Below are 27,828 nucleotides of genomic sequence, written 5' to 3' on the forward strand. Positions count from 1 at the left end.
TAACGATGGTATGAAAAAGAAATCTAAATGATGAGAAAGCTATGCTTAAAGTAAATTAAGGGACTTAGAAGACAAAGATAATTTACTATACGTTGTTTAATTTTAAGAACTAGGTGATAAACGCAGAAGCGATTGGTGCCGTTTACACTCCGCGCTACAGAAAGCTCGTGTTGTGCTGCTCCTCCTCTCGCTCTAGGTGCCTCTGACGGAGCGCAGTGGGCGGGACTCTATTCTCTATTCTCTATTCTCACAGCCTCTGATTGGGGAAAAACAGACCAGCCGATCTGTCCGACACAACAGGAAGAGAGGAGAATGTGATTTTTTTTCTGTATGAAAGTGTTTCGTTTATGAAATTTCTAGTATTTTAAACATTTAATTAAAAAGTAAAAATCTAACAGTGTACACAGACATTCTAAACTGATCACGAGGAAGAAAAATCACCCATTTGTAGCGCATAAAAAGTGGTTTTTAACTATCTAAACCATTTTTTACAGCTTTTAAAGTCATGCAATGATTACGTTAGGCAGGGCACCTCATTGTATCTTATTTATTTTATTTAAAAAAAATAATTTTCACATCATGTTAACAAGCTGTTCTCCGATTACTAGCAATTGTAAATAATAACCCTTCCCCCCTTATTTATCTTAAAGATTTCCGTGAAGAAATCCTTAAACACAAAACCATCACGTATAATTCGCCGGAATTCAGTACAGTCGCCGGAATCAAATTTTTCCAGAAACAACCTCCCAGACCAAATCAGGTACTTTGACTGAGGTCTCCTTCAGCCCAGGCAGCTGGTTCCCTGTTGACGCTGAAAGACTGGGTTCAATCCCTGGTGGTTTACTATATAGTAGTTTTTTATTATTATTATTAATTGTTGGCCGATGACATTTGGAGTAAGACAAAATATAGATTTTCTCAATTCAGGTGTAAACTTGAAAGAGACACATCATGTTTACAATAAGCTATAATAGTGGACTATTTTTATGCATTCGGCTCTGATCGCGCTTTGAACCGCCTGGGTGCAGCTTGCTACATTACAGTGCTCATTACCACTACAAGGAGGACAGAAGTTTTTTTTAAAAAAGAAACGAATGTGAAAATGTTTCCAAAACGTCCACTTGTGATACTTTAGCTGCTTAGTTATACAATTCCATATTAATTTTGTATTGCTCTCAGGTTCACGTGGGGATTCGCCCTCACTGCTGCCGCCTCAGGTAAGCCCCCCACCTTCGGGGACTCGAACCCGGGTCACTGGCGTCACTCAACAGGGGCTCAGCCAGTTGAACTAAAGGAAGATCTCCCGTCCTACCTGCAGGCTGCGGTCCCTGCTATTCACAGGGAAGGGCGGTGAAGTCACCGCGCTGGTCAGCCGGCTTGAACAACCTGCAGTGGTGCACCGGGAGAGAGCAGGACAAAAATGAAAGAGAGAGAGAGACGGTGGAAATGTGACAGTTAAAATAAACTGCCAGAAGAGAATAACCGTCTCCGTCCCGTCCCTCTCCCTGTAGGCGGAGTGTTTAGTCACCGCCGACCTCACGAACCCTACAGCAGTTAGTGAACAGGGCAGAAGGTACTACTGAGCTTCCGTCCGGACTAAGCCCGGAGAGGACGGCAGTTCACTCACCCCTGGGGCTGCCCGGACCTGGATTCCCGTCTTGGGTTTGACAGCCCGTCTCCTGCGGAGCCGGAGCGAACTGGCGACGCGTACACCGGCCAGGCAGCAGATTAATCGGAGGGTGTAATCGTGGGGGGGAATTTAACCTTATGAGAGTTTTTTCTGTTGCATTTTTTTTTCTGTTAGGGAAATTCATATTACAGGATAATGTAAATTTACTATGTAAGGCGTTTAAAGGTCGAGGAGAGGTTGGGAAAGCCCCTGAAACCCAGCGCTGGAAACGTTGTCCGTCTCCACTAGGTATAGAATGCGCTCTTTACACGTCATTCACAGGCGTCACGTTACTCGGGCAACGGAGGTACGCTTATCCTCGGTGGGCAAGTTGATGTAATTCAGTAAAGCTGGAAAAGATACTCAGACACGTTTATTTATCACCTGCATATATTAACAAAGTTATTTTAGATGGACTTGCAGAACTATATCTCTAAGCATTTAAGTTCCAATGTTAGATTTAAGGCGTTTGATATTATGTCATACTGTGCAAGATGTAATGTGGAAGTTGACTGTTTACATTTGATCTGTTGGTAAAACTGGCTAGATATCGCAATCACAAAACAAAACGGCTCATTGATACCCCCTCCTTTAACGCTTATAAAATGGAACTGCAATATCACTTAAACTGTATTATGAAGATGAAAAATATCAATGTTAAAAAAAACAATAGATGTATATAAAACTGATTTATAATAACCTCTAGCTGCGTATTGCTTCGTGTGTGTGTGTGTGTGTGTGTTTTTTTCGTTCACATATTTTTTGGATATCTTTCCTCCCTTTGTTTGTTTTTCTCTCTCTCTGGGCTGCAGAACCCAACGGCATACCCAGTCGCATCCTCAGAGCCTGCGCCAATCAACTGGCTGGTGTATTCACAGACATTTTCAACATGTCTCTGGCCCAAGCCGTAGTCCCCACCTGCTTCAAGACAACCACCATCATCCCAATACCAAAGAAAACCACAGTAACATGTCTTAATGACTACCGACCAGTGGCACTAACACCTGTCATCATGAAGTGCTTCGAGAGGCTGGTCATGAAGCACATTAAGGACACCATCCCAAACACAGTGGACCCGTACCAGTTTGCCTACCGGTCCAACAGATCCACAGATGACGCAATCTCCATTGCCACACACACGGCCCTATCCCATCTGGACAAGAAGAACACATACACAAGACTACTATTCATCGACTTCAGCTCAGCTTTTAACACTATCATCCCAGAGAAACTATGCCCCTATCCACATCAACGGGACTGAAGTGGAAATGTCAGTTACTTTAAATTCCTTGGTGTCCATACACCGAGGACCTCACATGGTCTCTCAACACCACCTGTCTGATCAAGAAAGCGCAACAGCGCCTGTACTTCCTAAGACGGTTGAAGAAGGCTAAGATATGTCCTCAGATCCTCACTAACTTTTACAGATGCACTACAGAAAGCACACTGACAGTCTGCATCACAGTGTGGTATGGCAACTGCAGTGCTGCTTACCGCAAAGCCCTACAGCAGGTGGTGAAAACTGCCCAGTCCATCACTGGGGTTACCCATCTATCCAGGACATTTATGACAGACGGTGCTTGAGGAAAGCTCTAAGCATAATCAAAGACCCCACACATCCCAGCGACAGACTTTATGATCTGCTACCATCTGGAAAATGGTACCGGAGCATTCGGTCCCGGACTACCAGACTCAGAGACAATTTTTCCCCCTGCACTATCAAACTGTTAAATTCCCAGCCTCTCTCAATCTCACTCTCACCTATGATCTGAACCTCACAGTGCCTTCTTCCTTTCTTTCTTTCTTACCAAAAACCCAAACACACATTGAAAATCTACCTCTACCATACATGTCAAAAGCTCACTCCCCATAATTTCTATCCCTTTATTTTATTCTGTTGATGGATATTTTTGCACACAACCTGTTACCTTACCTGTTTTGCACATTGCCTGTTGTTGGTTTTTTGCACATTGCCTGTTGTTGTTTTTTTGCACATGGTCTGTTGTTTTTTGCACACTGCCTGTTGTCTCTGCCTTTCTTTTGCTACACAACTGTATTGTTGTTGTTGTTGTTGTTTTCTTATGTCCGAGAGCTAGCTAAATAGCATTTTGTTATACCATATACCATTTATATGAGTGTAATGACAATAAACTTGAACTTGACTTGACTTGACTTGACTTGATTTGATGTTGAACTAAAGTTTGAAAATAAGAACTCGCTGCCTCATTTTTTTCCGGGTTTTCATGGGTTAATGACTTGTCAGAACGTCTGGGCATCTTATGGGTCGCTTGGATGTGTTGTGTTACAGTGCATAAAAAAGCTTGGAGACACCCAGATGTGCCTGAACACATCTAACAGTCACATCTCATTTACTTATATCTTCATGTGCCTTAATTTCAGTTCCCTTTCTTTCTACAAGATGCTTACCTCAGAAGGGGGGCGCAGATGTCAGTACTGGAAGTCTGGTGTCCTGTGTGTGTCCTGTGTGTGTCTTCTGTAATGGACTGGTGTCCTGTCCAGTGTGTGTCCTGTGATGGACTGGTGTCCTCTCCAGGGTGTACCCCGCCCTGTGCCCGTTGAATGCAGGAGAGGCTCTGGCTCCCCCGCGAGACGATTTGATTTTGGAAAGACAAAGTTCTAGAAGCTGATCAAAGATCCTGAAGAGTGCTTGAGCTGGTATCACTCTAGGTTGAGCCTAGGGGGTTAAGAGACTCAGTTCCTGCAGCCTGTCAGTGTGGGACTCTCCCTTCAGACTTAAGAGACTGAGTTCCTCCAGGCTGTCTGGGTGGGACATTCCCTTCAGACTAAAGAGACTCAGTTCCTCCAGGCTGTCAGTGTGGGACATTGCAGCCTGTCTTTAGTCTCCTTCAGACTAAAGAGACTCAGTTCCTGCAGCCTGTCAGTGTGGGACTCTCCCTTCAGACTGGAGACTGTGTTCCTTCAGGCTGTCAGTGTGGGACATTCCCTTCAGACCAAAGAGACTCAGTTCCTCCAGGCTGTCAGTGTGGGACACTACCTTCAGACTAAAGAAACTCAGTACCTTCAGTCTGTCAGGGTGGGACACTCCCTTCAGACTGAAAAGACTCAGTTCATGCAGCCTGTCAGTGTGGGACTCTCCCTTCAGACCAAAGAGACTCAGTTCCTGCAGCCTGTCAGTGTGGGACTCTCCCTTCAGACTGAAGAGACTGTGTTCCTCCAGGCTGTCAGTGTGGGACATTCCCTTCAGAATAAAGAGACTCAGTTCCTGCAGCCTGTCAGTGTGGGACTCTCCCTTCAGACTTAAGAGACTCAGTCCCTCCAGGCTGTCAGTGTGGGACATTCCCTTCAGACCAAAGAGACTCAGTTCCTGCAGCCTGTCAGTGTGGGACTCTCCCTTCAGACTGAAGAGACTGTGTTCCTCCAGGCTGTCAGTGTGGGACATTCCCTTCAGAATAAAGAGACTCAGTTCCTGCAGCCTGTCAGTGTGGGACACTACCTTCAGACTAATGAGACTCAGTTCCTTCAGTCTGTCAATGTGGGACACTCCCTTCAGACTAAAGAGACAGTTCCTGCAGCCTGTCAATGTGGGACACTCCCTTCAGACTGAAGAGACTGTGTTCCTCCAGGCTGTCAGTGTGGGACATTCCCTTCAGAATAAAGAGACTCAGTTCCTGCAGCCTGTCAGTGTGGGACACTACCTTCAGACTAATGAGACTCAGTTCCTTCAGTCTGTCAATGTGGGACACTCCCTTCAGACTGAAGAGACTCAGTTCCTTCAGTCTGTCAGGGAGGGACACTCCCTTCAGACTAAAGAGACAGTTCCTGCAGCCTGTCAATGTGGGACACTCCCTTCAGACTGAAGAGACTCAGTTCCTGCAGCCTGTCAGTGTGGGACACTCCCTTCGGATTAAAGAGTCTCAGTTCCTGTATCCTGTCAGTGTGGGACACTCCCTTCAGACTAAATAGACTCAGTTTCTTCAGTCTGTCAGAGTGGGACACTCCCTTCAGACTAAAGAGACTCAGTTCCTGCAGTCTGTCAGTGTGGGATACTCCCTTCAGACTAGACTCAGTTCCTGCAGCCTGTCAGTGTGGGACACTACCTTCAGACTGAAGAGACTCAGTTCATGCAGCCTGTCAATGTGGGACACTCCCTTCAGACTAAAAAGACTCAGTTCCTGCAGCCTGTCAGTGTGGGACACTCCCTTCAGACTAAAGAGACTCAGTTCCTGCAGCCTGTCAGTGTGGGACTCTCCCTTTAGACTTAAGAGACTCAGTCCCTCCAGGCTGTCAGTGTGGGAAACTCCCTTCAGACTAAAAAGACTCAGTTCCTGCAGCCTGTCATTGTGGGACACTCCCTTTAGACTAAAGAGACTCAGTTCCTTTAGCCTGTCATCTGTCTTCAACCCTGGAACGTATCCGGTTGCTTTTCTCTGGACTGATTCCAAAGTTGCAATAAACATTGCTTCGTTTAAATACAACACATCTATATAAGTACTGAACACAGTTCATACAGTGAGGCTCAACTGGACTCGACCTGGGGTTTGTAAGCCGGTTATTCATGGGTCAGTTCCTGCTTAAAGTGTAAATACAGAGCAATTAAATGTCTCCAAATCTTGATTTTCAGTTTTTTTTTTCACTCATTTTTGCTGGGAGGAGACACAAGTTTCTGAAACTACTTGCAGGAAACCAAGCGACATGGCACCCCCCGCCCCATCCCTCCAGCATAGCAGCGGGGGTTCAAATAGCTGTGCCGCTCACACCCGCGCCTGTGTGAGTGTGACACAGCTGGGCTCTGCAGAGACGCCATGGGACTCCGAGCCTGCCTCTTCATCTCCCTGCTCCTTCTGCTGCTGCTCCCTCTGAACCGCGTGGGGGAAGTCACCGGATGCTCCGGCGACTCCACAGGTGAGCGAGCTCCGTCTTCCCATCCTTTTTCCATCACCTTCCATAACCTGGCCCCCAGCACACTACCGAGTCCCAGAGCATTCTACACACATACAGTACGTGCATTTCGACAAACACATCCAGCAGATGTTTGGAGATATTTGGGTGTTCTGTTTTGTTACATTTCTGTGTGTAAAACAAAGCTGCTGGGAGGCAGGACAAAAATCGTAGAAATGAAAGTATTACTGTAGTGTAAATGTTCATATCCATAGTTCTCCACAGACATACGATATGTACATGTACTGTACACAGATCACGTAGGGAGCTGCGTCAGCATGCATAGGCTGCAAAGCAACAAGTAAAGGTTATACATGTACGTACATATCATATGTGTGCTGAGATCTATGTATATGAACAAGTACAGGTTTATTCTACGCTGAAAAGAGAAGAAAAAAAGAAGTTTATATGATGAAATGTTGTTTTTCTTCTCTTTTCAGCGTGGAATAAACCTGTACTTGTTCATATACATGGATCTTGGCACAATTACGATGTGTAAATAGGTCTATAATTTATACATACTGTGCATCACACCTTTCAGAGAGCTCAGCAGCCGAAACAGTGGGTTTTTTCTTTCTGCTGATCTCTATATGACTTTACTGGTCTCTTAAACACCAGTGCATTTCATTTCATCTCCCTGTCCCAGTACTGTCACTTTCCACTGTGTATGTATGTACAGTATACACATAGATACAGAGGATAGGAACCAGATAATTTACTGTAAGAGATGCACCACAGACAGAATATCTACATATTGCACGTGTTTTATATCTAAACATATTCTGTAATTCCAGCTTCAAAGCTAAATATCTTGTTCTCAAAAACTGAAAAGGATTATGAGGAGTAGAAGCAGCAGCAATTGGAAGAAAAGCATCAAAAGCATCGACGTTAGTAGAGAAATGGAGCTTTTCTTCAGGTTAATATGACGCAGTAAGAGCAATCACTCTGGTAGAGCAGATGCAACCCGCTATCTTGTTTGGAATTAGCAGTGTTAACTCAAAGACACACCTACAACAAACTACTTCCCATGTTAACTGGTTAATTACTTCTGCAAATACATCATTTGTATTAATTGTTTTTGTCCTCCGATAAACACCGATGGAAAAAATAAGCCTTTCTGGTTATAGTGTGGAGCACCACACCCCTTAGATAAGATCATAAGATAAGATCACTATATTGGCCATATAAAGTTTCTTGCATTAGGAAATTGTCTTTTTGCAGACCCCAGCTTGCTCTCCATGAGACACACAGGCACACAGACGGGGGCAACGAGGGCTGTGCTCGAGGGCCCAACAGAGTAGGATTCCTCTGCCGGCTGTGGGATTCTGTGGCAACCTTCCAGCCACAGGCACAGATCCTTAGCCACAGAGCCACCACACAGCCCCTTTGTTTAAAGAAGTGTCAGTTGGCCCATCTGGCCTGTGTGACAGCTCATGGCCAATTGGGCTGAGAGAAGCCAGGGTATTGGCTTCAAAAGCATGGCTGGGCAGCTTGTTCCACACTCCCACCACCCTTTGTGTGCAGAAGAGCCTCCTGTCCTCACTGGAGGATCTCATCCAGCTGTGTCTTCAGAAAAGCCAGGGTATCGGCTTCAACAACATGGACTGGGCAGCTTGTTCCTCACTCCTCTCCACACGAGCGTTTTCTAATTTGTCTGACACTCAAAATTCACCTCTTCCTTACACGAACATACAAAAAACATTGCCAGCAATTGCAAGATTGCAAGGAAGCCTTTTTTTACCGTTTCTATTTTCTCTGCTCTTGTCGATCGTATCTATCTGGCTCTTGTAACTCCAAGAGGAAATTGACAAACGGCTTTTTAAAAAGCCACAGAAACCCAACAGGAAGCTGCTGCACTAAATATGCAGTCAGAACTGTGGGGGTGTGTGTGTGAGTGTATATATCCCTCTAAACAGTAGGAAAAAATATGTATTGCAAAAATATACAGGTACATTCACAAATAAAAAAGAACATCTGAAAACCTAAAATAGGTTCCAGCTGACCCCTGTATTAACTGAACCAGGCACACAGACCCCTGGACTGACTGGACCAGAGTCACAGTCCCCTGGACAGACTGGACCAGGGACACAGAGCCCTGGACTAACTGAATCAGGGACACAGACCCCTGGACTAACTGATCCAGAGTCACAGTCCCCTGGACTAACTGAATCAGGGACACAGACCCCTGGGCTAACTGGACCAGAGTCACAGACCCCTGTATTAACTGGACCAGAGACACAGACCCCTGGACTGACTAGACCAGGGACACAGAACCCTGGACTGACTGGATCAGGGACACAGACCCCTGGACTAACTGGACCAGAGTCACAGACCCTTGTATTAACTGGACCAGAGACACAGACCCCTGGACCAACTGGATCAGGGACACAGCGGACAGTAATGATCCATCTTTCCATTCCCCTGCTTCTTCTCTTTCCCTTCTTTCGCTCATTTCCATTTTGCTACACACTGGTTAAAGAGTGAGCAGGGGCTGAGGTAGCCATGCTGGTTTTGCAGTGTCTCATCAAACTCTGTTTCTTTTTCAGACTTTAATAAAAGCAGCACTGATTGTTCAGGTGAGAAAGTATATAACTACATTAAGGGTCTCCAGCCTCTATATAAATTAAATATAAATATATGTTGTCTGCATGCTCGTAATGACACAGTACGGAACAACAGGTCACGCTGTTCACGCTCGAACTGACACTGTACTGAACAACAGGACTCGCTGTTCACACTCGTATTGACACAGTACAGAACGACAGGACTCGCTGTTCACACTTGTATTGACACTGTACTGAACAACAGGACTCGCTGTTCACACTCGTATTGACACAGCACTGAACAACAGGACTCGCTGTTCACACTCGTACTGACACTGTACTGAACAACAGGACTCACTGTTCTCACTCGTATTGACACTGTTCACACTCATATTGACACAGTACTGAACAACAGGACTCACTGTTCACACTCGTATTGACACTGTACTGAACAACAGGACTCACTGTTCACACTCATATTGACACAGTACTGAACAACAGTACTCGCTGTTCACACTCGTATTGACACTGTACTGAACAACAGGACTCACTGTTCACACTCGTATTGACACTGTACTGAACAACAGGACTCACTGTTCACACTCGTATTGACACAGTACTGAACAACAGGACTCACTGTTCACACTCGTATTGACACTGTACTGAACAACAGGACTCACTGTTCACACACATATTGACACAGTACTGAACAACAGGACTCACTGTTCACACTCATATTGACACAGTACTGAACAACAGGACTCACTGTTCACACTCGTATTGACACTGTACTGAACAACAGGACTTACTCAACATGACTGCATGCTGGTTAAAGGGTGAGCAGGGGCTGAGTTAGCCAGGATGGGTTTGCAGTGCCTCATCAAACTCTGTTTCTTTTTCAGACTGTTATGCATGTTGCAATGGATGTGCAGGTGAGAAAGTATATAATTTTATTAACGGTCCCTAGCCTCTATATAAATGAGGAATAAAAGATACGTTGTTTGCACATTGGTTAAAGGGTACAGAAAGGATGACAATGTCCATTCCGCCCACTGGTGTCTGGAGCTTGTGCCGAACCAACCTCTTTTATTCATTCCCAGACTCAACAACATGCAGCACCACTGCTACAGAGTCTTCTGCTCCTCCAAGTCCCAGTGAGTATAGCTGGAATACCACTTCAAGGGTGTGCACTGGGAACACTGGATATCCTCTGAATATTGGGTGTGCACTGGGAACACTGGGTAACCTCTGAATATTGGGTGTGCACTGGAAACACTGGGTATCCTGTGAACACTGGGTGTGCTCTGGAAACACTGGGTATCCTGTGTACCCTGGTTTGCACTGGGAACACTGGGTATCCTCTGAACACTGGGTGTGCAATGTGAACACGAGGAGTGCTCTGGGCACCCCGTGAACACGAGGAGTGCTCTGGGTACTCTGTGAACACCAGGAGTGATCTGGGCACCCTGTGAACATGAGGAGTGCTCTGGGCACCCTGTGAAAACTAGGAGTGCAGTGGGAATACTGGGAGTGCACTGTGAACACCAGGAGTGTTCACCCTGTGAACACTGCTAGTGCATCATGAAACAGCCTCCAGTGTACACTCCTCTGCACGTGTCTGAATTATCTCAGCACGCTCTCTGGTGTGTCTACAGAGGAGAGGCAAATGAACTGGGCTGCGATCTGGTCTTCACTAGGAGTCCTACTGATGTGCTGTGTGCTCGTGCTGGGGATCCTGTGTCACAGAAAGAGAAGGAGACCCAGAGGTAGGATCCACTCATCTCTCCATTCCCCCGCCCATGCTCTGGAGATCAATCATCTAGAACAGGGGTCCAGGGGTCCCCCCCCCACACACCCACATCTCTAAGTCTTCATTCCAGCTGAACTCTGAATCTCCAGTGCTAACTGATGACATCATTCAGGGGTCCCCAATCCTGGTTCTATGGGACCCCCAGCCACACCTTTACAGATACCCACCCTGTCCGTTCTCCTCTCTCTGCAGACAGTCAGACAAAGCCAGAGCCTTTCTATGAAGTCATCAAGGACACAGGAGCTAGAGCAAGCCGTGAGTACAGGGATCACTGTCCTAACTCTCCACTGTGTGTCTGATCCTGTCTCTGTCTATGGATCTTCTCTGTGTATCTGATCTCCTCCACGAGGACTCCTTCACTGTCCTGATTCTCCCCTGTGTCTCTGATCCTGTCTCTGTCTGACTGTGGATCTTCTCTCAGTATCTCTGATCTCCTCCATGAGGACTCCTTCACTGTCCTGATTCTCCCCTGTGTCTCTGATCCTGTCTCTGTCTGACTGTGGCTCTTCTCTCTGTGTATCTGATCTCCTCCATGAGGACTCCTTCACTGTCCTGACTCTCCGCTGTGTCTCTGATCCTCTCTCTGTCTGTGGATCTTCTCTCAGTGTATCTGATCTCCTCCATGAGGACTCCTTCACTGTCCTGATTCTCCACTGTGTCTCTGATCCTGTCTCTGTCTGACTTAGGCTCTTCTCTCACTGTATCTGATCTCCTCCATGAGGACTCCTTCACTGTCCTGACTGTCCTGAGTTTGTGGGTTTGTGGGTTTTAAGGGATCCAGCGTGAGCAAGTTTGGTTCAGTTAGAAAACCAGCGGTCCACGATCTGCATTCAACTAATTTTAAAACTGCGGTCTCTCATCATGTGTTTTGAGTTTTTTCAGAACGCCTGGAGAAAACGGATTCCGATTACTGCCTGGCGCAAACTCCACTCCCAGCCGGTAACGGTGAGATCCGAGACCTTTTATAACAGTACTTGTAAATATGTCCCTTCTATCGTCATCAGAAGTATAAAGTGGCTCTGCGGGTTTTTTAAAAAATTGTGCCTTTTCCTTCCAACCATTGAAACACTGTGTTCCCTTGGTGGTACCAACCAGGAAACAGTGTAGTGAGAGGATGAGCACTTAATGTCGAACTGGTTTCCCTGTGGAACACCTACAGACACAGGAGACATCGAGAGAGGGAAGGGGAGCTGGGATAAGACCATCCAGAGACGGGTCAGTTTTACTCCAGTGATGATGAGCTGTCACAGCAGTGATCCTGCTCAGCAGGAGGAGGAGCCACAGGTTCGGACAGTCAGACAGGTTGAGGCGGGGCTCCACTGAGATTGTGTTTGAGATTATGACAGAAGGCCCCTGGAGGGGCCCCTCAGGAGATTTCCCAGTGTCTCTTGGTCAGACTGCACCAGTTCCTCCTGTGACTTCACAGCAGGGAGCTCTCAGTTGACCCGAGAGAGCGCAGTAAGCTCCCCCTGGTGGCTTGGACCCGTTCCTAGTCCAGTGCCTTCCGAACCCAAGGAGCAGCTGCCTGCTGGTAGGCCTCGGTGGCGTGCTGTGACCGCGTGCAGTTCGGGTCGTGGGTTCGAGGCCCCCGATGCAGACGCTGCTGTTGTAACCTCCTGTTGTGGCTCCAGTCTGCCCAGCTGGAGAAGTGGGGAACAGTAATGCTGGAGGGGTGGAACTGGTGACGTGAGGTAGGTTCTGCAAAGGCCCGACATCACATCTGGGAGGGTGGATAGATCACATCTGTCCTGTTGTTGTGTACAGCGTCAATACGAGTGTGAAAAGTGAGTCCTATTGTTCTGTACAGTGTCAATACGAGTGTAAACAATGAGTCCTATTGTTCTGTACAGTGTCAATATGACTGTGAACAGTGAGTCCTGTTCTGTACAGTGTTAACACACCGAGATCACTGTTGTTCTGCACAGTGTTAATGGGTGAGAACATGTGTTTTATTCTTTGCAGAATTAATACAGACAGATACTGCTGTTGAATACTCCACAGTCAACAAATCCCAAGCTGCACAAAGTGAGGACCTTTTACTTATACTTATAAAACTAGCAGAAATTTTAAAACATAACTTCTTGTTGCTCTGTCCAGTTTTAATAAGTGTGAACAAGTGTAATAAGAGTGAGTCCTGTTGTTGTGTACAGCGTCAATACGAGTGTGAAAAGTGAGTCCTGTTGTTCAGTACGTTGTCAATACGAGTGTGAACAGTGAGTCCTGTTGTCGTGTACAGCGTCGATACGAGTGTGAACAGTGAGTTCTGTTGTCATGTACAGTGTCAATACAAGTGTGAACAGTGAGTCCTGTCGTTCTGTACAGTTAATGTAAGTGTTGTTTAAGTGTTAGTACAGATGCAGCCATTCAAAATGGGTGAGGTATTTCGCGGCATACCGCGACACGCCCACCGGGGTATCACGCGGTTCACGTGTGTCACGTGACTAACTATCCGGCGTTGCCTTGTAAAACCGCCAGGGGGAGCTTAACCTCTCATGTACAGCATTTGAGCCTTTAATTGTGAACTGTGTATTACAGCATGTTAATCATCAGTCATTAAAATGTTGGTATATTTTATGAAAGCAAGATTGCTCAGTTGGACAAAAGTACACAACCTACCTTTATCAGAAATATTTATGCATCAAAGCCTTTACTGAACATATTACTAATAGTATTAATAATGGATGACTTTGGACAAGCTGTATACTCAAAGTATAATTTCTTTACCACATTTGTACAAGCACTTGGAATCTGTCCAAGCCATACTTTGTCAGGCATTTTGTTTTACTTCAACGGGCATAAAAACTTCCTTGCTTTTAACAGGGCGTTTCATAATTTCTAACTACGAAAATGATTTAAAATGCGACACCTATCATTCAACTAGAGCTTAAAATATCACAAGGAAAAATACACACCGGTATTCCATTTCTCCCTAAACATTGTAAGCTTCGAAGTCTTTAACTAACGTGAAACCGGAGTCAACAAGCATACGTTTAGAATTTGATTAAAAGGGAATATAATATGGAATCGCGTATCTCAAGAATTTAATAACGGTATGATTATATCCGTGTACTGCGGCAGGGCTATGTAGGGCTGTTTCGCCTGCCTGCTCACGTGAGCTGTCTTGTAGCCTACTGGTCTAGGTGTATGACTATCAACTGGCAGGTTGTGTGTTTGAATCCAGCTGGTGCTGGACCTTCCAGTTTTATTTATTTATTTTTTAATCGCGTAACATAAACATATTACCGTATGCAAACTGTACTGTATACAATATGTATATGTATATTTAATGTCTTAACTGTGCCCGTTTAAGTATTGAATATTCATATCTAATTTTACCACTGAAAGGAAATCTTAACATAAACATACAGTATATGGCTGGTCTCGGTACTTTAAAGAAAAAAATACACACCAGTATTCCATTTCTCCCTAAACATTGTAAGCTTTGAAGTCTTTAACTAACGTGATACCGGAGTCAACAAGCATACTTTTAGAATTTGATTAAAAGGGAATATAATATGGAATCGCGTATCTCAAGAAATTAATAACGATATAATTATATTCATGTTGCAAAAGAACTGCAACGGACATAAAAACTCCCTTGCTTTTAACAGAGCGTTCCATAATTTCTAACTACGAAAATGCCAGGTGAAAGGATTTGTAAACATATTTTGTTAAAGCAAGTCAGTTTTTTCTGCAACACATACAATACATTTTTCCAAGAAAGTTTAGCCTTTGTCACTAATGAAACCACTAAATAAAGACATAAATATAGAAATCTTAAGATTTGTTTTATTTAATGTTGGTAGCAGGATGAACTGTCAGAGTGTATATTTTGTCGCAGAGTTGCTCCAAGATGTTAACAGTGAAAAAGGTATTTAGAAATGAATTATTTCAAGATGAAAAAGAAAACATACACGAAACATGGTTTCATTACGACCAGAATCGGTCTTGAGATATTTTTAACTTGATTTACAGTATTTGAGAGGTATGTCTTAACACCGATACTACAGTGCTTAAGTACTGCTCACGTATATGTTTCTAGGTTTATATTATGCATTTCATACGGTCAAATTACTTTTGAGCAACTAATAAGAAGCGCGAAACGGTATGCGTTTTACTTTCGTTTTGTGCTGGGACCCGTGGATTGATTAGAGATATCAAGTACATACAAGTCATTTTTTAAATGTTGTAGTTCGTCTTGAAAAAATGTTACGAGTACATCATCTATCAACAATCACACAGGTTCTGTTTCCATATTGCGGATTTTGGTTCGGTATTAGCAAATCCAGTGGTGCTGTTAGTTTACTGAGTCCCATGTCACATGGTCTGTGATTGAAACCTGTAAAACCGGTTTAATTCGTCACAGCCAGCACTCTTCAGGTGTGAGGGTCTTCTGCTCAGAATGAAACGCTAAAATGTTTGTGTATATTCTAATGGTAGTGGGGGCAGGGTGTGTGGGAACAGGTTTGGTTGAAATTGCATTGGAGATCTATGTTCTTCACACCTGAAACATTTTCTCTGAAAGCATTTTCTTCACAGTTTAACCGATCTTGTTACAGCATGTTACAGTTTACTATTATTAACCATATTCATTTTAAGTGCTTAATGTAAAATCTTGTAAAAATATATTTTCATTGTTCAAATATACATTAAGTCTGACTATTATTATAATAAGTTAAATACAAAACTAAAGAAAAAATAGGGTTAAATATAATTCAAAATAAAGCTTAAAGCTTCTGATGGTCATAAACGATATTCATTTAGGAGCAGCATCAGAGGTATGTTTTTAACTGCACTGCATTGGAGAGAATACCATAGTGTGTTTTTTTTTTACTCCCTGGCGGAAACTGGCTTCCAGAAGAATCAGTATGGCTCAGAGATTAAATAAAACTTCACTCGCACCAAACAAATGTATATTTCTAAATATCACAACATGATCGAATTTAAGTCATTTTAATAACAATGAATAGTCACCTATGCGTTACAATATAAACATTTATATTGATTTAAATCGCGTTTAAATCACCTTTATTTAAAACCCATAAATAAAGCTGATACTGTTTAGACTTTCAATTATTTAAAACTGTATTAAAGCAGCACGATACACAATGCAACGTAAATCGCTATCTTTGTCTTCTGTGTAATAATGTTCACCTCTCTGTCCAGCAAATTTACAATAGTAATAATAATGAACTTTATTGTATATGGCGCCTTTAAAGGTGGCTCCTCAAAGCGCTTTACAGGTTAAAAACAATACTGTTTGGCTGGGAAAACAATTTTTTTTTAAGAAATACAAAATGAGATATAATGATATGTTCCGGCTTAGACATTAACGAAGAGCAGAACGCGTGTACTGTATACACTGCAAGTACAACCCCCCTCTCTGCAGGAGTGCTGGCTGTGACGAATTGAACCGGTTTCACGGGTATTTTCAAAGTAGGAGGCGAGATTTCCAGCGAAAGACACCTCCCCCCCCTCAAAAACCCAGTAAGTACAGTACTTACTAGTTAAAGGCTAGGCTCCCGACTACGGCGAAAGGAACCCTTCTTTCATTAGAAGACAATGAACATATTTTAGCCCTGAATTAATTAATAGCAAACATGGTTTACATAAAAGACATTTTTCCAAGAAAGTTTAGCCTTTGTCACTAATGAAACCACTAAATAAAGACATAAATATAAAAATCTTAAGATTTTTAAAATACATGACTTTGCTAAAATTTATTTGAAAATAAAAACAATTACAACCGCCAGGGGAGAGAGAGAACAGGGGAGGGATGTTGGTTTTGCATAAGGGGCGGGGCTATGGAAATTAGGTTTGTTTGGGAATGTGTAGTTACATGTTCTGGCTGTTTGTGAATTATCGTTGTTGAGTATGGAGTGTTGAGGTATTGATTTTGTGTAATGCTTTATGTTGAAAATTGAGGTGGATTTTGTTTATGATAAACATGATAAACTGGGATGGGAGGAAGGTTTGGTTTTGCATAAGGGGCGGGATTATGATAATTGGAGGACTTTGCGAGAGTAAAATGGTTTGATATATTTGATTTTGTATTGTGGTTGTTATCTATGTTTTTGGTTGGTATTATGTTTATATGGTTGTTTTTGTTGGTTGGTTGTTCTTATGGTTATTAATAATACGATCTATAGTTGAAATCTGAGCCTAAATAAAAAGAAAAAGCAAGTGATTAGGTTTATGAGCAATCTAATTACTTATTCGTTTAAAACGCTATATAAAATAAAGTTTATTATTAATTTGCTGGACAGAGCGGTGAACATTATTATGCATAAGACAAAGATAACGATCCTGATCAGTTTAGAAATCTGTGTACGCTGTAAGGTTTTTACTTCTTAAACTTTTAAAATACACGTTTTGAATAGAAAGAAATCCTCTTCCTGGTACAGTATGTATAGCAAACCAGCACATCTTTTTTCTCCAATCAGAGGGGTGTCAGATGGTGTCAGCCAATCACCATTCTGCGTTGGGTAGCAACGGGTGACTGTTCTCAGGCGGAAGATGTAAACAGCTTAATGTTCTTGTTAAATAATTTTTTTAAATTCAATTAAACGGGCACAGTTAAGACATTAAATATACATATACATACTGTATACAGTACAGTTTGCATACGGTAATATGTTTATGTTACGCGATTAAAAAATAAATAAACAAAAATGAAAAGTCCAGCACCAGCTGGATTTGAACACACAACCTGCCAGTTGGTAGTCACCCACCTAGACCAGTAGGCTACAAGACAGCTCGCATGAACAGACAGCCGAAACAGCCCTACAGAGCCCTGTCGCAGTACATGGATATAATCATACCGTTATTAAATTCTTGAGATACGCGATTCCATATTATATTCCCTTTTAATCAAATTCTAAAAGTATGCTTGTTGAGTCTGGTATCACGTTAAAGACTTCGAAGCTTACAATGTTTATGGAGAAATGGAATACTGGTGTGTATTTTTTTCTTTAAAGTACCAAGACCAGCTATATACTGTATGTTTATGTTCCAAAATTAATATCGTTTATGGCTTTCACACGCGTTACAGTATGCTCCTATTCTTTTTATGCTCAGCTACTAAGATTTCCCTTCAGTGGTAAAATTCAATATCTACAACGGGCACAGTAAAGACGTTTACAGTAAGTCTTTCTACGACAGACCAACAGACCACGAGTGCCCCTGTCGGTCAACCAATCACGTACCGCGGTATTTTGCGTCATCACGCGTCACGATGCACGACGCCATAGCCAATTACCTCCGGTATGTGTCTGTACCGCGCACTTTGAATGGCTGCATCTGTATAAGTGATGACCTGTATAGTATAAGTTAACGTAAGTGTTGACCTGTATCCTGTTCTTTACAGACATCACACAACCAAACAGTGATGTTGAGTACGCCACCATCAACAAACCGAGAGCAGCACAAAGTGAGGACTTTTTTAACTGTTAACCACAGTATAAAACCTGCAGAAGTAATGAAAATGACACTAAAAACAACACTGATAGTGAAAAAGAGATTTTGTACAATACACATTCTAGTCAGATTTAAATACCCAGAGATCTGACCGTTGAAGTAGTAAAAAATGAAATATTTTTTTTCTGCATACAGGTTTTCTAAAAACTGAAGAAAGGTTAAAAACAAGAGAAGGTTTTTAGTTTTTTCAACACTGTCTGGTAGTTAGTGATTAATTGATCCCATGATTTAATTCAGCTGTGTCTGGAGAGAAGCCAGGGTATCAGCTTTGTTCCCCTCTCTGTGTACAGTAGAGCCTCCTGTCCTGACTGGAGGAGCTCACCCAGCTGTGTCTGGAGAGAAGCCAGGGTATCAGCTTCAACAACATAGCTGGGCAGCTTGTTCTATACACACCCCACCCTTTGTGTAAAGAAGTCTCCCATTCTTGGTTTTATTTCACTGTTCACTATAGGAGAAGAATTCCAAAAGGTGGACAAATGCTCTGGAGCATTTTTCACAGTGTGAGACTTCTCTGTGTGTCTCCCTGAACACAGAGTCTGACTGAAGGGGCACTGACCTGCAGGAATGGGAGGAGACCAACCTGGAACAATTCTTCCACGCCAGCGAAATTCTGGACCTCGTGTGCTTGGAAGTAATTAATCTGCCAAAGAAATAGCAACGTCAAATAACTCAGTCAGCGAGTTCAACCGACACCGTCTTTCTTTCCATCTCTGTGTGTCCAATCTCTTTACAATCCATCTCCTATCAATCCCACTGTATTTCATTTACTCTTTCTCACTCTGTCTCCTGTCCGGTTGTGTCTACTTAAAACTGAGGGATTCTCTGTGATCTCCTCTCTCTCGCTGTGTCTCCTGTCCTGTGTGTTTGTATGTTTGTTACTGAGGTATTTCCTGTGATCTTCTATCTCTTATTGTGTCTCCTGTTTTTCAGTGTTTTAATCCTTTTAAATAATTTAGTTCATTCCTCTCTCATTCACTGTGACTCCTATCCATTCTGTGTTCAGTTCCTATGACTTGCCTCTTGCATCAGCGTTAGCAATATAATGCATATATTTAATTTATAATTATTTATTTGTAACCTTGATAGTTTGATCTTAGCTACAGTTAGCATAGATGACAAAATATATTTTAATTAAAAGGATGATGAGCTCAACATCTGTGCATTTACAGTATAATTAACTGAAACATACAGAACATCCTGCTTAAGCTAGTCTCTCGCTGGCGGGATCGCTTATCGGAGAGACCACATCTCAAGGAGATTCTGCAGACTGGACACTGTAGGACTGGCACTGTGGGAGGGTGGTACTGTATTTCTGCCTGAACGCCGGAAATCACTCAGGATTTCCAGAGAGACTCCTGTAGCCTTAAAGCATCACAATCACAGGCCTCAGCATTGCAACTGTATAATATCAAACACCCAAACACCCTGAGGCGAGGCCGACCAGTCTGAAGTATTACTTGTAAACACAAGGCACAAGGGAACCTGACTTTATCAGGAGGCCACTTAGTGCAGAGGTGGGGCGAACAGTCAGTTTTCTGGGGAGAAAAAAAACAAGACCAAGAATTAAGCGTACTGAAAGGATCATGGTGTGAAAATCTGGCCGAACCAACTTGGCTGAGGAGGAGGAGTGACCAGGGGACAGCTGCACAGGTGGAGACGGGGTGGAGGAGGGATGCGAGGGAGAGAGGGGGATCACGTGCAGTATTGACAGTGTTTCAGGAGAGGAGTCAGGAGTGATTGCTAAAATACTGACAGCCTGTCTGATTGAACTTGGCTGTTGCCATCCCTCCCGAACTTTCATCACAAACTCCTGTCTTCCTGTGGTGTCTCTCAGGAAGCTACCATGTTTCATTGGCTTATAAGGCCCCTCTGTAGTTGAGATCTCTGTTATACCCATCTAGAAACATGCAATCAACATGTTATTAATGGAGCAATAGTTACAACGTTATTTCACACCTCTAACCCTGCACTAGGGGGCGAGCCTCAGGCTCGGGCCAGGACGAGAGGTGGGTTATGTTACAGTCATGCTTCCTACCCCTTATACTGAGCTCAGAAATAGAACAAGCAAACATCTCATGAGCAAATCGCTCCACATACTGTATAAGTAAGGCTACTTGTCTAGACAAAGCTCAACAAAAATAACAGATTCACATCCGAAATATCATAAAAATGCAAAAACCACATGCTTGTAATGCAAACGTACTTGAATAAGGAAAAACTGTTTTAAGATAAGATCAACTTTATTTGATGTCCTATCCCCCTAGGGAAAACTTTCTATGGACAGACATTGCTTCGGGTCATCTGAATACATCACAAAATATTACACATCACCTAAATTACACATTACGTAGTTTGTTACAAAGTAAGCCGTTACTGACACAGATTTATTTACCCTGTTTAAATAGATAAGGGAACATGAATATTAGCATCAATTTGATCTACATCTGGGAACCCTAAAATGTTTTCCAGAGAGGAGAAGTTGATTTTCAGAATTGAGAATATGAAAGTTATCTGATATCATTTTTTTTCTGCTGTCCAATCGAGGATTGTTCAAAAAGTATCTGCAAGGATACAGTACAGTAGGCTATCATAATACTCATTACATTTTTTCTAAGTATATATGCAGGATTTGAAATGTATATGCACTAAACCTCACGTTCCAACTACAAGAATACTGTGTATATTTCTTTAAGATAAACTGTAAAACTTATTACTGTCATTCCCCACGACATTCTTAAGGCAACTGTTCATACTTTGGGGGGGGGTCTCTATGTTTCTACTATTTTGGAATTTTGTTCAAGATCAAATTCGGTATGGATTAATGAGTTACAAGCAAGTCAGCCATTTACAGAGTCATTCCCACAAAGGGCATTCAAACAAAGCAACAGCAATACAATAAACCTGACAGGAGCTACTTTAACACTCCACACTCTATCACACTTCAATTCTCTCAACAGAGTTCGGGCAGAGCAGGAATTTCAGTTTTTCAGCCAAGAGACAGATAAAGTGGATGACAGCAGCTACTGTCTGCGACGCAGTGTGGGGTGAATGATACAGGGAGTAAAAACCTTTCAGATGAGCTGTGATCACAGGTTTGGAATACAAAGGAAACAAAACTGGAAATTAGACAATCTAACCACCCAGCAAACACAGCTGAATGGATAAGAATACCTGTAACTTAATAATCAAATATAAGGTAACGATACGACAAATCACAGGAGAAAATATATCAAATAATGAGAAAACAGGAATATAACAGTAGAGCAGATATATGATATGTAAATAGACAAAAGGAAAGATCAACACATAAGGCCCCAAATCAGAGTTTTTCCATTTAAGATATTCTGGGCTGCCCGGTCACCCCTACAGCAGACGCACTCACACAGCTGTGCACTTTCATAATGTCCTATCACAACTATCAGCTGCTGCCAGTGACTGTGCAGGGTGCCGGGAGCCATACAGGGTGTAAAGACCTTTCAGACAAGCTGTGCTCAAAGGATCGGAACGCAGTGTGTTCTGAAAGACACCAGATGGCGGCCAGAGGGCACCAGCTGTGAGCTCTTGGGGAGACTCCATTCACCCCACATCTGTTCTGCAGCGAAAAAAGAGGGTGACGCTCCCTCTGGTAGGGAAACAGGCACTCAGTGCTCATACTGTAACTTGTTCTGTGTGGTGGGAATATGTTCCTATAGTCTATAGGCGATGTAAAGGAAGTTGTAACCCCTCTGTCCCCTCTTCCGAACGGAAACAAGGAGAAGAGAACCAGAAAGAGTAACTGAAAGAGTTCCGGCTGAATTTATGTTGGATTGAACTTGTAAAGCAGGAGGTGTTTCTGCCAGGGTGGAGCCACTGTTAGGAACAGCTCACTGCCCAGTCTCATCCCATTTATAATAATAATACTTTAACAACTCTAAAAGTGGCTTCTCAAAGTGAGTCTCAGTAAGAAAACAATATAAAAAGATAGGAAAACCAGATGTAGTACAATTAAATTCAAGGGATTAGAAGTGTAATAGAAGATGGAAGGGAGCAGACAGAGGGATCAACCAATGAAAAAGCTTTTCTGAAGACGCAGGCATTGAGTTAATGTGCAAGTTCTCAGGCAAGGTGACTCTCTGATGTCCTTCCTGCACTGTTCCCACTGAAACCCCCTGACAGACACAGGCAGGAGAGCGGAAAAAGACCCATACGCGTAGCGGCGAGACAGGAAAAAGGCCCGGGCTCCTTAGTGCAAAGAGTTCAGGAGTGCCGTATAGATACCTATGCCCTCAGGTAGCGGACGTGGGGCGACCTGGGGCTAGACGGGTCTCAGGACATCCGAACGTCCATGCTAAGCGAGGGCAGAGTGCAAGACCCGGAAATATATAGCCCAAGGGAAAGAGAGGGACTGGAAGGACAGCAGGCAGGGAACTAGGGACAGGACAGAGAAGGAGCGCCCTCTGGCTGCAGAGGGCGTGACACACATCACACAAACAGCTCAGCTGGAGAGACGCCCTGACCAACCGACACACAGCACTGAGGAGGTAAGGCTCAGGGCAGAGTGACTCCTCAGTGTAGAGCCTCCTGCTATTGAGACAGTAGCTACCTGCCACTCTGCAAGAGATATAAACTGGTACAAGAGTCTCTAAAATTAACTACAGATCCTCTTGGTCTGAAATATTAACTGCTGAACAGTCAGGCTCCTGTTTGTGTCTGTAGGCAGAGGAGACAGAAGAGGAGGGAGGAGAGAGAGTCAGAGAGAGAGACAGGTTAGAAATGGGTGTGTGAGAGAGAAAGACAGGTTAGAGATGGGGGTGAGAGAGGAGAGAGAGAGACAGGTTAGAGATGGCAGTGAGAGAGGAGAGGAGAAGATAGAAATATTGGTGTACCTAAAGAGATGGGGCATCTGTTCTTCAGGAGTGTTTTAGCCTCTGTGGTCACTGACTGAAATACTGTCTCTTAATTACTTGAAGAAATTATTTATTTTAACTAAGAGAGATATCAGTATTGTTATTTATTTACTCCCTATGTTGGTTGTTTGTTCACCTATTGTTTTTTTAACAAATGTATTTCCTTCATGAGTTTAGTTATAGAGAACGGACAATCTGTGTTTGTAGGCAAATCAGAGGGAGAGAAAAAAGAAAGGCAGGAGACAGACAGAGAGGAGATAGTAAGTGACCAGGAAATTCAGACATCATCAACTACTGTACATTCCAAAACACTGCGTATCAAACCACCAAATCAGGCATCAACAGGGCTATAACAGATTTAAATCACATATTTCAGAAACCAGCCTCAAAATTTAAAATTCAAAAGAATGAATACAAAACGAACTCAAGAAACAAGAGCACAAGAAGAACGGTTTGATACAGAGTGCAGAAACGCTAGAAAACCACTGCGAGAACAATCAAACCAAAAACACAGACAACCACACAACACAGATATGCACCTCACCTACTTACTGTGAGATGATAAAACACCGCAAACACAACCTGAAGAGGAGAAGAAGCACACACATAACCGGACAGCTCTCGGAAAACCGAGGAATCGATAGATCAAAAAGATTCTATTAAAAATGGAAGAATTTAAATAAACCAAAACCAGAAGAATTGGCAAGCCAAAATGGATCAATCTGGAAAAACTATTTTAAACATCTCTACTATTAGAAAGAAAACACAGACACATAAGACCAAAACAACATACATGAAAAACAGAGAACTTTCAGATCAGCTATACAAGACCTAGACTCTCTGACCCAGAACAGGGTCAGCAGCAGACCCTGGCACTGCTGGGGCAGTACTGTCAGACCTGGGCACTGCCAGCCCATCTGGACCCAGAACAGCAGAGCCTGGCACTGCTGGGGCAGTACTGTTAGACCTGGGCACTGCCAGCCCATCTGGACCCAGAACAGCAGAGCCTGGCACTGCTGGGGCAGTACTGTCAGACCTGGGCACTGCCAGCCCATCTGAACCCAGAACAGCAGAGCCTGACACTGCTGGGGCGCTGGACACTGCCAGCCCAATTGGACAAGACCAGAGTCAAGAACATTTCCTTAATGCTATCAGCAGGGAAGACAGGAGAGCAGGATGAGAATGAAGAAATCCACTGTTGGGAATCTCTTCCAGCAGTGCAGAGTCTGGTGTTTTTGAGTGGAAGTGGGGGGTCCTGACAGTTTAAACGGGGATCAGGATCTCGAGAGTATTCCCCAGTCTCCACTGGTGACCGATCCACACCAGCCAGGGGGATCAGTAGCAGCCCAGCAGGGCTGAGTTAATTCAGATCTGACTGAACCCATTAGCGAGACCTGAGCACGCCAGTGACCTGTAGGAACTGTGTCAGACGTGTCTGTGCTGTGTCACGCAGGAGGATTCGAACCCAGAGCCGAGAGAGACGCTGTGTCTTCACCTCTGAGCAGATCTGCTAGGATTGAGAGGAAGGGGCTGGTGTTTCTCTTCCTGGCAGATGAGCCTGTGACTCTGCTCCCAGGTCAAGCAGCAGGGCGCTTGTGCAGGACTGGGGGAATCCAGCAGCCCCTGGGCATGCGTCTCCAGTCAGCCCCTCAGCTCTCATCCGCTGCAGAGAGAGAGAGTCTCTATTATTCTATTACTCACAGCAGCAGTGTGGGCGTCCAGAGAACCAGACAAAAAAAATACGACCACAACACCAACATGCAGGTGGATGCTGCACATTGGTGATGGTGGAGGGGAGTCCCCATTACCTGTATAGCGCTTTGAGTGGAGTGTCCAGAAAAGCGCTATATAAGTGTAAGCAATTATTATTATTATTAAATTTGCATAGATAATCAAGTGCTAAGGATATGGCTGCAGGTATGAATGAGATCTTAGATCTGTTGGTTTTGAAGTTGTGGTGTCGGTATCTGCATTCTGAGGGGAGTAACAGAAATTCGATAAACAAGGGGGGCGAAGGATAGGCACAGATGGGTATTGCTTCACACAAAACACGAGACTGAGAGATGGTGATCAGCACCAAGGGCCCCCTGACACAAGGCTGCCCAGTTCTTCCTCACACTTGGATCCAGCAGATCCAAACACAAGGACCCAGACTTAAATACACAGCCGCTGACACAGAGGTAGAGATCACCCACAGGCAACGATACCAGTCACGCAGAAACAGGGTCTGGAAATATTCTCCGGCACAAACATTAGGACCAACTACAGAGCTGCTGCTTCTCATCTAGCAGCGAGGACAGCACTGGGCGCGTCTTCCACAGGGATCTGAGCTAGAAACCCTCCCAGTGACCCACCCCGGCTCAGGATGGCTTGGTTTGTATGAGAGGTCAGGAAGAGACGAACCGCCTGTGTAAAAACACAGCACAGGAGGACCTGGTTCCCCCAGGTCATTATTGTAAGATGGACAGTGTTCAGTCTGTCTCACTCAGCAGATCCAGCTGCATTGTTAGTGTCTACAGGGCTCAGGTACAGTACAGCCATGCTGTCAGAGTCACACACAGACTTGTCCGTTACAGACAGGAGGGTCACCTCTCTTATCGCCGGTGTGACGAGTGAGTTTCGGGTGGAGTACAGCAGCAATGTGGTGTTACTGTGTCTCACAATGTATTTAAACAAACTGACTCTATAGCTTATAGACCCTTTTAACTGCAATACAGATTAATTTGAGAAACTTACACAACCCATGGTTCTGTGTTACCAGTGCTCTATCCTTCTGGATCCAGCCTCATCAGGAAGTTCTACTTTGTGGACTCACCCCTGAACTGGGCTGACGCTCATAGACACTGCAGAGACAACTACACTGACCTGGCCTCCATCAACAGCACAGCAGAAATGGACACAGTCCGCAATACTACTAACCTGCCCAGTGGCACAGCCGGGATGGGCCTGTACTGAGACTGCAGAGAGAGCTGGCGGTGGACTGGCAGAGAGGTCGTGACCTTCGCTCACTGGAGGAGTCAGCTCCCCTGTGCTGCTCTCAACGCAGCGGAATTCTGGGAGGAGAGAGACTGTAGTGAGGAGAACTACTTCATATGTGAGAGTCAAGGTGAGACAACCCTGTACACAGGACTGAATCTCAGAGTGATATCTGAGTTAAACTGTAGAACACAGGAATAAGCAGGGAACAGGAAGAGCTCAATTGCAGTGCATTTTGGTATTTGTAGTCTCATCACATGTTGCAGTCATTGTATTGCATTGCATCAGGGGAAATGTAGTCCTAAATTACGTGTGCATTTACAAATCAGGTTTAAAATACACAAACTTCAACACATTTTTTCCCTGGGATCATATCACAGGAAAAGACCTATAAAGACCCCTTTTCTTAGAATTTTAAACGTATTTTCATTATTACAGTAAGCTGTAACTTAACACTAATATCTCTCAGAATGACAGAGCATTCAGTAATCACAAATATCATACAGTATCCGAGAGCATAAACCACAGAGACCTCTCTAAATCACACTGAGAAGGTTATTGTATTAATGTTATTGCATATTGTGTAATTGTCACATTGACAATGTCCATAACTGTCCATGCAATGAAAATAGTTTTAAATAAAAACAAAATTCAAAAACAAAAACAAAATACTGCTGGCACAATCACAGACCTGGTTACTGTGTTCATTGAAGAGCAAACATATTAGGTTCAATATTTATATTGCTTAAAAAAACATTTATCTAAACAAAAAAAAAATGTATTTATGTCACATCTTGGTTTACCCGATTATCAGATCTAGAGAAATGGAAAAAAATTGAAAAATATTTTTTGCCAATAATAACAAAATAACATGAACATGTCCAGCTCACCGAGGTGAAAGGGGAACTGATGATAACAAAGGGATTGGAATGAGAGCTTTTTAACTATCAGACCCCGAAGAAGGCATCACAGCTAAAATGTTTGAATAAAACTTTACCTATTTAACTATACATAGGAATGAACAAGAAACAGGAAATGGGGGGTGCAAAGTATTGTAGGATTTGTAGTCTCACAGCTGTACACACCATCATTCCTGACTTGTCTTCACAGGTGGGACACAGCAGTACAGAGTAATTGAGGAAAACAAGACTTTCGCTGCAGCCCAGAGACACTGCAGACAGAGCTGCACCGACCTGCTCAGGGTGGACAGTGTGGGAGAGTCTGAGCAGATCAAGACGATGGCGCAGGGACACGCTGTCTGGATTGCTCTGCTCCAGGATGGCTGGGAGTGGTCTTACGGGGGGTGCTCTGGGTTTCGCAACTGGAGTCCTGGGGAGCCAGGTGCAGGAGGAGCCCAGTGCACAGAGATGTTTTTAAAAGATGGTGTACATAATAATAAAAAAGAGGTGAATGGAACGATGCAACTGGAAGATATCCCAGCCCCTTCTTCTGCTACACTGCTGAGTCCAACCCTAACAGACTGTCCCAGAGCCCCAGGCAGTAGGTCAGTGGGCTAAGTTTGTCTCAGGAGAATCCAGCTTGAGAGAA

The 27,828-nt window shown here is 43.7% G+C and overlaps 1 protein-coding gene and 1 long non-coding RNA gene across 8 annotated transcripts; both read left to right on the top strand.

The window, feature by feature from the left end:
- The first annotated feature begins 6,174 nt into the window (after positions 1-6,174).
- LOC148663052 (uncharacterized) lies at positions 6,175-19,570 on the top strand. Of its 7 annotated transcripts, none has more exons than XM_088631340.1 (10): positions 6,183-6,553; positions 9,136-9,165; positions 10,035-10,064; positions 10,233-10,286; positions 10,788-10,898; positions 11,135-11,197; positions 11,816-11,887; positions 12,905-12,967; positions 18,309-18,371; positions 18,870-19,570. In XM_088631340.1, exons 1-10 carry the CDS (start codon positions 6,454-6,456, stop codon positions 18,920-18,922), a joined length of 639 nt encoding a protein of 212 aa, XP_088487466.1. In that variant the 5' UTR covers positions 6,183-6,453; the 3' UTR covers positions 18,923-19,570. The 7 variants fall into 7 exon arrangements, with proteins under 7 accessions (XP_088487473.1, XP_088487469.1, XP_088487472.1 ...); XM_088631341.1 differs by having other exon boundaries at positions 11,825-11,887; XM_088631344.1 differs by having other exon boundaries at positions 6,191-6,553; positions 18,952-19,570.
- A 3,600-nt stretch (positions 19,571-23,170) lies between these two features.
- On the top strand, positions 23,171-27,704 carry LOC148663053 (uncharacterized). Its single transcript, XR_015936408.1, has 3 exons — positions 23,171-25,158; positions 26,066-26,410; positions 27,391-27,704. It is a non-coding gene; the product is annotated as an uncharacterized LOC148663053 (long non-coding RNA).
- The last annotated feature ends 124 nt before the right edge of the window (positions 27,705-27,828 follow it).

The sequence above is a fragment of the Lepisosteus platostomus genome, chromosome 5 (assembly GCF_059453375.1).
Source record: "Lepisosteus platostomus isolate fLepPlt1 chromosome 5, fLepPlt1.hap1, whole genome shotgun sequence".
Lineage (NCBI taxonomy): Eukaryota > Metazoa > Chordata > Actinopteri > Semionotiformes > Lepisosteidae > Lepisosteus > Lepisosteus platostomus.